This window comes from Pelecanus crispus, chromosome 1 (genome assembly GCF_030463565.1).
Source record: "Pelecanus crispus isolate bPelCri1 chromosome 1, bPelCri1.pri, whole genome shotgun sequence".
NCBI lineage: Eukaryota > Metazoa > Chordata > Aves > Pelecaniformes > Pelecanidae > Pelecanus > Pelecanus crispus.
Window position 1 is genome coordinate 80,763,085 of NC_134643.1, and position 12,689 is coordinate 80,775,773.

At 43.9% G+C, this 12,689-nt stretch overlaps 1 protein-coding gene across 1 annotated transcript in view; it reads left to right on the forward strand.

Annotated features, from left to right (window-relative positions):
• The first annotated feature begins 607 nt into the window (after window positions 1-607).
• Window positions 608-12,689, forward strand: part of ATXN10 (ataxin 10) — a 108,050-nt gene continuing 95,968 nt past the window's right edge. The window contains exons 1-4 of the mRNA XM_075727012.1: window positions 608-640; window positions 683-738; window positions 6,142-6,330; window positions 9,317-9,399. Coding sequence (XP_075583127.1) covers window positions 608-640; window positions 683-738; window positions 6,142-6,330; window positions 9,317-9,399 — 361 coding nt within the window. The remainder of the gene's footprint in view (window positions 641-682; window positions 739-6,141; window positions 6,331-9,316; window positions 9,400-12,689) is intronic.

The window sequence follows — 12,689 nt, forward strand, 5'->3', positions numbered from 1 at the left end:
TCAGAGGTGTTGCTTCCAGATTCCTTCAACTATCTTTGGTAAATTCAATTTAGTACCAGTCTAACAAGGCTTTCTAGAGTATTTCGCCACAATTTGTCCTTTTATCCATGGGAAGCTTGCTTTTTCTCTCCAATGCGTACAAGGTAACTTTTCATACGTACGTTTAGAACACGCTGAAATATTCATTCGCACCGTTTAGAGGCAGGCATCTCTGAAAGCAAAACGGACAAGGGGAAGGATGAGGAGATGAGCCAGGTCTGTGGCGCGCAGCCTTCACCCGGCTCCCCGAGGAGAGCCGAGGGGCCGCCCCGAGGGCCGCCGTGAGCCCACGGAAGGAGACGGAACTGAACGCTGTCCCCACGGTTAGTTTTTCACGGGGGGGGGGAGGCAAGGTTTTACGCCCCTCGACCCCCCGCAGGGCGCGACGCCGAGCGCCCGCCCGCACTCCCCAGGCGGCGCGGCCATTTTACCGCCGGGCCCCGGGGCCGGCCCCGCGGGGCGCCGCTGCCGCGCGCACCGCCCGTCCGCCGGGGCCGGGCCGCCGCCATTTCCGCACGGCGGGGGGCGGAGCTGGGCCGGGCCGGGCCGGGCCGCGGCGGGGCAGGCGATGGCGGCGGCGGGAGCGGGAGCGCTGCCCGCTGCGGCGGCGCGGCTGGGGCGCGCCGTGGCGGCCGCGCCGGAGGCCCGCCTGGAGAGCGTGCGGGCGCTGGCCGGCCTGTTCCGGGAGGCGCAGCCCAGGTAGCGGGGAGGAGGAGGGGCCGCCCGCGGCCACGTGGGCCGGGGGAGGGAGCTCCGGCCGCGGGAAGCGGCGGTGCTGGCGGGCCTGGGTGGTCCTTGCGGAGCCGTGTGCCGGCGGGCAGGGCTCGTCTCGGCTCCGAGCGCAGTCCTGCCCCTCGGGGTGTCGGTGGCGGGCCGGGGGCTCCGCAGTGAAAAGGGCCCTCGGTGCCCACAGAGGGGCGGCCGGGTGCCGCCGGTTCCTGGCTGTGAAGTCTCTGCCCCCCGGGGGCTGTTGGTGTGGAGCCCCGGGGGTCACCTGTGGGGCCCGGGGCCAGCGGGGGTCACCTGTCCCTTCTCCCCTCCTTTCCCTTGGGGTCCCATGAGGAGCTGGCAGCCTGCTTGTGTCCCTGTGCCTGTAGCAGGCCCAGGGCAGGGAGGAAAGCTGTGTGTCTCCCAGTCGCAGGTTACAACAGTTGCCCTCCTAGGCAGGTGTGCGCCGATGGGTGGTAGCTGTGGGAGTAGCCGCTGATGGGGCAAAAAGCTATGGTGAGCCCCGCGGGGTGGCCAGAAATGGGTAAGATGTGCCCAAGACAGGCTCTGCTGGGTGCAGTTTCGTGCTTGCGTGAGGGCGAGGGCATTGGGCCGAGGGTGGCGGCTGTGGGCCTTGGCGGCTGAGGGCATGTGTTGTGCAGCAGGATGGGCTGCAGTGGCTTCAGTGGGAAGAAAGGTTGGATGCCCCTTAGTAGCTTTAAGAATGGGAGAGAAAGCATGGGGTTACTGGAGAAAGCGAGGGGTTGGTATGGAGCATTGCTGTTCCTGTAAAGTCAGGGGGACCTCTGCAACATTGCACAACACTATTGGCTTTGGCAAAAGTTGGGCATACAGAGGTTCAGCTGCACGACTGCGCTTACAGTAAGGGTTTCCACTCTTCCTGGAAGGTGGGAGGCGGCATAGGTTGGTGTGAAGCTCGTGCTTGCTCCTCCTAACAGTAGCTGTTTGAAGATTATAACACATAAAAAAGAAGAAACCAAACTTTTTAGCTTACCATGAAACTGTGGTGGTGGTGGTGGTTGTTCTTTTTTTTTAAATTCCCAATGCTATTTTTGTTAATTAGGTTGACGTTGATAAGTCGGGGTGGGGGGACACAGGGGAAAGATGTACTTACACACAAAGACCACAAGACAATATTTGACCAGGAGACCTTCTGGTGTTCATCTCAATTTCTCTAGGAAGAGAGGAGGACCTGTGCAACTTTTGGGCTTACATGCCGATGCTTTCTCTGCCTGTTTCTTGCCTTCCTCCCTGAAACCTCTGCCACTGTGTTTGACAGAGGAGTAGATATTCCCCAAAATAGCCAAGTTTTGTGGGTGCAGGTGGGCTGGAAGAGAGACACTGTGATTGCCCTTCAGAAGGCTATAGTATTAGCTTACATCCTATAGGATGTGACAGAATGGATCTGAGAGCGACTTTGGCAATAAATTTGTCGACTGTGGAAAATACTGTTGTTGGTGCTGTTGAACCAGAAGACACAACTCAACGTATGTTTGGTATTTGAAGTTGTGATATTCAGTGGCAATTCTTTTGTTATTACATGATTGTTCAATGCTTGTGGAAACAAAATAATTTAAAAACATGAGTTCTAGTGGTCTGTAATTCAGAAGCAAATGAGGTGACAAAAAAATGCCCCAACTGCAAGACTGTGGCATGGAATTTGGGAGGCTTGAATTCAGCTGTGTGCTTTACTCAAGGCTTCCAGTGCTTTTGAGCAGATGACCTGATTTCTTTATGCTTCCATTACTAATCTACAAAAGGAAGAAAATGGCTTTATTCTATTTCCAGGAATATTGTGAAGATAAATACTTCAAAGGCTTTTTAGGGTCTCTGCTTACAGGAGTGGAATTGTGTAAGTACCTAAAACATAGAGTAGCAATACAGAATTGTAAACTCCTGGATTGTTTGCATAATTCCTGGCTAATTTCTTTATTATTGGAGCCCTGGTCTTTTGAACAGGGTTGCATTAATGTTTTTAACATTGTGTTCACTAGGATGTTATCTTGTACAGTTTCTATTTTTAACAGTCAAGGACTTGGATCTTACAAGGAGTGGCAGTAATCTTCCTTTTGGCACGGATACATGAATTCTGACTCTTTGTTTTGACTTAACAAGAAATTGTGCATGTCTTCCTTGTCTGAGAGCTCGGCTGCTGTACCCTTTGCTTTTGCTTCCTTTTGTATTTCTGCAGAATACTTGATGATGAAATCAAGGGCAGGTGGCAGTAGCAAATGTGGCAGTAGCAAATTGTGAAGGTCCTCTTTTAGGTAACAAAACATAGGAAACAGAAGTTTGTGGAATATCCATAGACCAGTTCCGAATGAATGTCAAGGCCTGTTTACCACAGAAGATTTTTTTTTTTTTAATCTAAAAGCTACTTAACAGGCTCTTTGCTAGTTTTATAGATTAATATTTAAAGATTAGGAAAAAGTTATGGAAGGAAAATATTTTCCTTTTCAAGAATACATTTTAAATAATTGTAGCTGCTATTTTTTTCTGTATGTGAATCTTTGTCATACCACTGGAAGAAGTTTATTTTTTCAAAAAGTGGTTTTAAGCATTGCTGTGGAAGTTACCTGAATTCACTCTTGACTGATTTCTTAAAGTTAGCTAAATGCTTCCTGCTGTCCTCACTAATTTGAGAATTTTGGGGTTTGTGCAGAAGGATGATTTTAATTAAAATTCCTTTGTAGTACACAGTCAAATTGCAATGATGTATAATGCTGAAGTACAAGAGTTGCATTTAGATTTTCTCTGAATAGAATCCTGCTTTACCAAACAGCCTTTAAGTCATTCCTTGTTCGTTTGGAATAACTTTTGCTTGTTCACTTAGCTTTTTCTTTTCTGTTGTAAGAAGAGATTTGATTTCTGCCCAGAAGCATCTGGCTTGAGCACATTAGTTTTCTTTCATAGTGTGCAAGAGAGAGATTTGGAGTTCTTTCTCTCCTCACTGATATGTAAACCCCTATATCTGCTTCCATATTCACAGTGAGGACAGGCACTTCCTTGTGTACCTCATATTTGCTCTGTTAAGACAGGCAAGAGTTTAATCTTTGTATTTTACTGGAAACAGTCTTCGGTGGTTTGTTTTGTTTTGTTTTTTTTTACTTTCAATCTAATATTAAAAGTTGTCATAACGGTCCAGTATGTTTGTGATACAGTAGCTGACTAAAACCTCTGTTCTGCTGCATAACTCTGTAATAAGAGTAGAAACTTTTCCAGCATAACTTTAAGGTGTGCCTTTAATGGCAGAGTCACAAGAATGCGCACAAAAGTACTTGCAGCTTTTTTCATTTCTGTTTTACCAATTTCAAATAATTGAATGTTGTACAGTAGTACCTGTCTTGCACTGACCAATGATTTCTGTATTTTGAAGTTGGGTCAGGAAATGACCGGTTTCGTGTAATAATCCAACACATGGCATAGGCAAATATAAAGGAAACTGCAGTTGGACTCAGAGTTTTCCTATTTTATAATAATTTCAGTGTTCAAAAATTCAGCTGACTAACAGCTAATGGTTCTGTATGGCATCTTCACTCAACAGAGAAAACACAGCTTTTGCGTGTCTGGGACAGGGCCTGGCTGGGCGTTCCTTTACCAGACCTTAGCTCTTCCAATGTTTAGAAAAACTTGTGTCTGGATGCATTTACCATGTGTACTGTGGTATGTCCGCCACTGAATCTTCTTTGGCATGCATGCCTGTGATGAAGTGGCAGGAGCCACACCACTTCTTGTAAGTGGACGGTTCAAGTCCCATGGACGTCTTTTCTTATGTTGTAAAAACAAAACGAAATTCCAAACCTTCTTCTGGTTATCTAAGGCTCACTGGTTTCTTTATGATAGTGGACCAGGTCTGCTTTTGGTCTTTCTTCTGCCACTTTGGTATTTTCCCCTCAGCATTACACCACTGTAAAATATAGCTGTTCCCCCCACTCCCATCGATAATTCTCACTGATGGTGTGGTGTTTTATTTTAATGTACCTCGAGAGTGTGTAAGTGTATAGGTCTTGATCAGCTGTGAGGTTGTAGAATAAAATACATATTCCCTGGAGATCTGAAATCTTAAGTTGTAGTAATTTAATGACCTTTGTGTACATGGTTTGTTTTATGGACGTGTGATCGCTTATGATAAAGAATAGGTAGAATTTCTAATTGTGCAAATGTTTAGACATTTGAGGGAGCAGCAGAACACAGGTAGTACTGTATTGTCCACTAATGTTTCATCAAGAAATGTTAAATTTCTCCTTTAGGAAGAGTTTTCTGTGTGAACATATTTTGTTTAATAATACTTTCCATTTCATCTCACTTTCTTTTATTCACAGCTTAGGAGGTCTTTCTCAACGTTATGTCTCAGCTCCTCACTTTCCTGTTTGATCTTGAGTATACAATGAGTCTGTTTAAGGTTCGAGGAAGCTGTATCTGGATTTTCCTTTTTTTGGCTCTGGTCAGAAGTATTGGATGAGTAAATCTATTGAGCTTTCCTGTAGCAATGCCATAAACACTCTTTTGTGTGTCTTTTTTTCACCAGTGTGTAGTATCAAAACTGAGTTAGCAGTATTTGTAATGTGTTGCCCTCATCTGCTTTCGAATATAAAATCAGGGGAGAGAGTATGGTGAATAGCTGTAGTTTGGAAACATTGTGTATAACTGTGTGACACATCATTTGCAGATGTGCACACTGACCCTAGGGAGTTTGGTGAATCTACGTGATGCATCAGCTCTCTCATCCATTCATATAGTATCTCTCTGTGTGCTTATGGTTTTGTACTGTTGTTTTCCTAGGTCTTGGTACTCTAAGAAGTGGCATGGTATTTTATGTGTTGGGGTAGTTGTCTGCTGAAGTAGACAAGAGTTGACTTTTTCCCTTGGCTTTGATTCATGCATTTCAGAATGATGGTAGTGCAGCCACCGGCATCCTTCTCAACTCTTTCTCCCTCTGGTGAAATTTGTGGCAGGCTATGTTATAATGGAGCCTCTGATACCTCCTTCTGAAACATCTAGTCTAAGACATCTAAGCTGTGTTCATTAATTAAATAAATTCCTAATTCTTAAAACAACATGCAGTGTCATGTATAATCATGGCAGCTATATGCATTGGGGAGATTTTTTTTTTAAGATTCCAAAGAGCTGTTGGAAAGCTGTGGGAATGCTGTGGCAACACAACTCCCTCAGCCCATTTTCTGAAAAGGCTGGTGGGACAACTCTGTGCGTGTATTTTGCCCTTTCTAGTTGAGAGACCTTATATACTAAAGATAGTTACGGATTGATGCAGAAACATCTTTGGGTTTACAATAAGAAGCGTAACTGTAATAATATGATGCTTTTTGATAGTGGCACTTTTTTCTTTGTTCACTACAAATTTATTTATTTCAGAGAAATGGCAGAAGAAAGTATATTTCAGAATCTCCTGGAAATCCTGATGAGCGCCTCAAGTGAAATTGAGCAGGCCTACAAGAACTGTGAATTGGTAGATCTAGACACCTGCCTGCTGCTCATAGCAGAGTGTTTCAGATGTCTGAGGAATGCCTGTGTTGAGTGTGCCAAGAATCAACATGTCATGAGGTATAGTTATGATCCGTTTTAACCCATATAAAAATAAAACCTTCTGATGTTTGTGTGGTTTTATATAGAGATTCTTACTTTACACTGCTCTGTTAGTTGATTTATTAACTGGTATTTCCTGCTTGATGCAATCACTCAAAATGAAGTATACAAGGAACAAAAATAGCTGACCTGCTTGTAGGTCAGAGTTTGGGGCACTGATGAATAATAGAACAAAGTGTTTGTGTCCTTAAGTATGAGTTGATTATGCAAATGATATAAGCCTTTTGGAAGTCTGACTGTAGAACTGTCCTTTTTTTCTCTTTAATTTCTTTAATTTTTTGGATAACATAACAAATAAGTAAATAGTCTTAATTATCATTAATGCACGTGTCTGGCACTGACGGCAAGGTATAGCGTGTAGAACTGTGCATGTCAACCCTGATACATGTACGGGTAAATTGATATTAATGGATAATAAGAAGTCAGTCTGGCTCCTTTAGTTATTCAGGCTCTCTTTTTTTCGCCTGTGTCTGTTGCAACATTGAGGGGGATGCTTGGGACACAACCAGCTGTAGTTACTGAAAACCTGGTAGTCTACCTGCTGTTTTTAAAACAAAACAAAACACACACATGCCCACACACGCCCTCCCCCAAATAACCCAAAACCAAACAAAAAACCCCAATCTGTTACCAGTTTGTTAGATCATGAAGAATTGTTTTGGGATACAATCTTAAAATTTTGTTTCTTGGAACTTCTCAAATTTGGTTTATTGAACTAAATAAAATTTTGGCATGGGACAAAGTTCCAGCTTCTGCAACGGGGCAGAATATTGTTAGTGCCACAAAAGTTGCAGGATTTTTCATAGAAGGCTTTAGTTTTGGAATAAGTTAAATTTCAGTTCAGTCTCCTACCTGTTTGTTCCTGGCAGCGCTAGCAATCCTGATCATGTTGTGGGTCAAGGACCTAATCTGAGAGAAAATTTATATACTTGTTCATAGATTTTTGCTGGGTGGGTATTTGGCCAGGCTGGGTTCCTTGTTGTAACTTACTGTAGCTCCATAGTTACTCATGTTAACAAAAGAGGGGGGAACAGAATTGCGTGGCTGACAGTTGGAAGGATTGCCCTTTTCAGTAGCATGACAAATACAACCCAGTTATGGGTCCTAATTTTTCCTTTCTAATGGAATTCAGATAGCCAGCCTGCTTCTGAACAAAAATGGGCTCTGCACTGGTTATGGTTACGCTGCGTACTAGCCCTCACTAGGCAGTTAGCATAGACTTGCTCATTTAGGAAGCTGGATGCTAATAATTGTGCTTTCCTTTAGGCTGGAGGCAGAAGGCCTGTGTGGATAGAAAGTTCTGACCACATTTGTAACAGAGAAGGACTCTGTGGGTCACTCATCAGATACTGTTTTGGCTTTGTAGCAGCATAACAATTTATGCTCTTTTTAATACAGCACTGTGCTTTGAGCCAGCTGTGTATTTTCCATATGTTTGTGTTGATTTTAAACAGTTGCAATTGCACAGCTTGTTTAGGGATTAAATGTCCTGAATGATCACAATTTGTGAATGGAGGGAGAATTATGTGCCTTTGATGTTGGTTTGAAGTGTGCAACATTCACATGTTTAAAAAAAACCCAACAAAACACAAAGTACAAATTGTTTGATCAAAATCAAAACTGATCATTCCTAGGAAAGAATGCAAAGATTGTAAACATGTGGATTGTGTAACAGCTTTTCAACTATTGGGGCACATGAAGCTTTGTTCCTTCCAGGGCCAGTTTTTCTGCTTTGTGTGCTGTGAAGAAATTTGGGGTCTGATGGGAAACGTTTTGATTTTAATAGGTTGTATGTATACTAATGTGCATGTGTATGTTATATATTTATAAATGTATTTTTGGCTTCTCTTCTGTGTTAGAACTTAGTGAGAAAAAGCATATGTTTGTCTAGCAAACATCTGCAGAAGACAATAATTCAGCATTCAATAATTTTTTTAAGTAACTCATGCATGGGAGTGGAGGTTTGGTATTGCCATGTTCTAAAGTTTCAGCCCTTCTATCCTGGCTGATCACTTTTCAAAAAGCTTGGCTACTGAAGTACAAACAAGTTAAAAGCTGAAAACTTCATCTGTTTATACTGTATTCTTTGACTTTCATTTTTTACTCCTGGTCTGTGTGTATCCTGGTATGTATGTTGTCTACCTCCAGAATTGCGGATCTTTGTCTGCAGAATTATTTTGGTGTTTTTGATTCCAAATGGCTTCACTGGTTTATCTTCATTATCACCATGTTTTTCCATGTCTGGAAGTGTTTACAGTCAGGTTGGATGGGGCCTTCAGCTACCTGGTCTAGTGGAAAATGTCCCAGCCCATGGCGGAAGGGTTGGACTAGATGATCTTTTAAAGGTGCCTTCCAACCCAAACAATTCTGAGATTCTACCTGTGATTCCTTCTCACTGGAGAAACGATAAATGATTACTTGAGCTTCCCTGCTTCCCTCTGAGAATTTTGTACCTTTTCCTTTGAACGGACCCTGTTGTTCCTTTGATGGCAGTCACTAATCACTTTGGTATTTAAAATCCTCAATGTATATTACTAAGTAACATGCATTGATGGTATTCCTGAACACTTGAACTTGAAACAAAGCAGAGTTTTTACACAAATAAAGCTGTTTAAATTACAGGAATAATCTGCTAATTTTTAGCATCTGATTTAGCAGAATAACAAAAAGAGAGGAAAGGATACTTAGCTCTGAAGGTACTGTGTCCAAAAGTGTTAATATGCAGGCTGATGCAGTCATCCTGTTCCTTTTGCTTCTGATAGCGGTAGTATTGCTGTCCATGGTCAGGCACAGTTAAGTAGGAGAAACTGCTTTTTATTTTACAGTTTCTGAAGACACTAAAGACTTGCTGTTAACTTTAGTGGAAAGCCTTTTTGCTTTATTTGAGTGTATTTCATATCAAGTGATTTTTTAATTTTTTTTTTTTCCTCCAATTTAATAATAGGAACTTGCGTCTCATCTCTACATCTGTCAATTTGATCAAATTGCTTCATGGAATACAAATCAAAGAAGAATTGTCATTGACTGGTAAGGCTGTGGATTTTGTTAAATATATACACTGCACTATATTTTTTTACATGGAAAGTCTTGTAGTATGATGTCACCTTACTGATGCATTTTTTTCATAAAAAAACTTAATTATTTCTTGAATTGCAGGTAAGAATTGTGGGCCTTCTCTTATACTGCTTGAAAAAAATCTCAGTCCCAAATCTAATCCAATTGTGTTTTCCCTTAACTGTTCCCTGTAGATTGTTAAAGGAAAGATATGTGGAAACTTGTTTAAAATTAACCAGGATATTTGAACTGCTAAAAGGAAAAGTTCCCTCTCTCCATTCAAAATATGTTCTGCTCTTTTACTGTCTTTTTATTTGATCTGTGAACATAGTGAAATGAAGAAATACTCCTTTTTTATTTTGATGACACTTGAAATAATTTATCAGATTCCAGGAAACAAATTTTGGCTGTGACTTTTTTTAAAATTATTTTTTAATTTTCATTGCTGTACTGTGGTTGCTGGCCAGTGATATCTGCCAAGAACTAAGTACTGATTTGAGTAGTGTTCACATTTCCTTAGTGGAAGAGTTTTTTTTCTTTTCATGCAGTAAAGAGAAAATCTGACTATAGTATCCTCCTCCTTAATGGCAGTTATTGCTACTGATTTCTACCAAACTAATTTCACTGGGTATTAAAGCATTTTCAGTAATTCTTTTCACAATCTGCGTTTCCCTGTGTGTGCACGTGGAGCTTGATACAGGGCATTGGACCCCACTCTTTACCATATGTTGTTGCATAGAGTAGGGAACATTTGGTTTCTCTTGCTACTTCTATTTCTTTTCATTCCCGTTACTTGGATGAGGTTTTTACTGGGTTCCTGTTGCTGCTTTTCTATCCTTTTGTGAAAGCAAGTGAAACTACTGTCATACAGTAACTTACCCTCAAACACCTTTATGAAGCTGGGAAAGAGCAGTGAAGTCCAGGATACTGTTTTTCTTTTTGCTGCTATATTTGGCTCAAAATGAAGCCTTTCAGGCATGTGACGGTGTTATGCTTAAGCCACATTCAGTTCTTCACCCGCTGCTCGAATCCTTCTTCCAGGGAAGGATCGGTGATACTAGCACCGCCCTTCAGTGTGTGAGGACCAGAGCTAAACCTTGTGGGTGGCAAAAAGAGGGCTTGCTCAATGACCATAAAGGGCAGGAATTGATAGCACACAGGAGTGACTCTCAAGCTGTGTCACAGGGTCAGACAGGGAGGACTGGGAAAAAGCATGGAGGGCAAAAATGTCCTGCCCCACAGCTGTGAGCCCCTTTGTAGACCAGCAAGAGAAAAGAAAAAGCGATGGGAACTGAAATGCTGGTTTTGTCCAGCCTGACATTGTCTCTACTAGGGTCCTTGACAGCAGTAGGCTCTAAAGGCTGTCCTGGGGAAGTGGACTTCCCACCTTCAGCTTATTCAAAGCATCAGGAATTGCAGTGTGAGAATACCACCTTTCAGTGGTGCACCCCAGCATCTGCAGGAGAGTGAGCAGGATGTACCCCTTGTTAGTGACATGCATGGCCTCAGATTTCCCCCTCAGTCTTGTGGCTGCTGACCCCTCCTTGATAGGTTGTCATATGCATGTGTGCTGCTGTTCTGCTGCTGGGATCTGAAGCAGCAGCAGTGAGTGTTACTCAAAAGAAAGGAGGGGGTGGAACCCAGTAATTTGATTAACTGCTTCAGACTCCTTTTCCTAGCCAGAGGATGTTGTAAAATCTCTTCTTATCACCATTGAAAATTAAGGGGGGCATTGACCATAGAATCATAGAATCGTTTAGGTTGGAAAAGACCTTTAAGATCATCCAGTCCAACCATTAACCTACACTACCAAGTCCACACTAAACCAATCAAGGGTAGACTAGACTAAACCATGTCCCAAAGTGCCACATCTACCCGTTTTTTGAACACTTCCAGGGATGGTGACTCCACCACCTCTCTGGGCAGCCTGTTCCAATGCTTCATCACTCTTTCTGTGAAGAAATTTTTCCTAATATCCAACCTAAACCTCCCCTGGCACAGCTTGAGCCCATTTCCTCTTGTCCTATTGCTAACTACTTGGGAGAAGAGACCAACACCCACCTCACTACAACCTCCTTTCAGGTAGTTGTAGAGAGTGATAAGGTCTCCCCTCAACCTTCTCTTCTCCAGACTAAACAACCCCAGTTTCTTCAACTGCTCCTCGTAACACCTGTGCTCCAGACCTTTCACCAGCTTCATTGCCCTTCTCTGAACACGCCCCAGCACCTCAATGTCCTTCTTGTAGTGAGGGGCCCAAAACTGGACACAGTATTCCGGGTGCGGCCTCACCAGTGCTGAGTACAGGGGGATGATTGCCTCCCTGCTCCTGCTGGCCACACTATTCCTGATCCAAGCCAGGATGCTGTTGGCCTTCTTGGCCACCTGGGCACACTGCTGGCTCATGTTCAGCCGGCTGTCAGCCAGCACCCCCAGGTCCTTTTCCTCCAGGCAGCTTTCCAGCCACTCTTCCCCAAGCCGGTAGTGTTGCATGGGGTTGTTGTGACCCAAGTGCAGGACCCAGCACTTGGCCTTGTTAAACCTCATACATTTGGCCTCGGCCCATCGGTCCAGCCTGTCCAGGTCCCTCTGCAGCACCATCCTACCCTCCAGCAGATCGACACTCCCACCCAACTTGGTGTCATCTGCAAACTTACTGAGGGTGCACTCAATACCCTCATCCAGATGGTTGATAAAGATATTAAACAAGGCTGGCCCCAAAACAGAGCCCTGGGGAACACCGCTCGTGTCTGGCCGCCAACTGGACTTAACTCCATTCACCACTGCTCTCTGGGCTTGGCCACCCAGCTAGCTTTTTACCCAGCAAAGACTACGCCCATCCAAGCCATGAGCTGCCAGCTTCCCTAGGAGAATGTTATGGAAGACTGTGTCAAAGGCTTTGCTAAAGTCCAGGTAAATGACATCCACAGCCTTTCCATCATCTACCAGGTGGGTCACCAGGTCATAAAAGGAGATCAGGATGATCAAGCAGGACCTGCCTTTCATGGACCCATGCTGGCTGGGCCTGGTCCCCTGGTTGATCTGCACTTGCCTGTTGAGTTCACTCAATATGAACCGCTCCATAATCTTTCCCGGCACTGAGGTCAGGCTGACAGGCCTGTAGTTCCCTGGGTCCTCCTTCCAGCCCTTCTTGTAGATGGGCGTCACATTGGTAAGCCTCCAGCCATCAGGGACCTCCCCTGTTAACCAGGACTGCTGATAGATGATGGAGAATGGGTTGGCAAGCTCCTCTGCCAGCTCCCTCA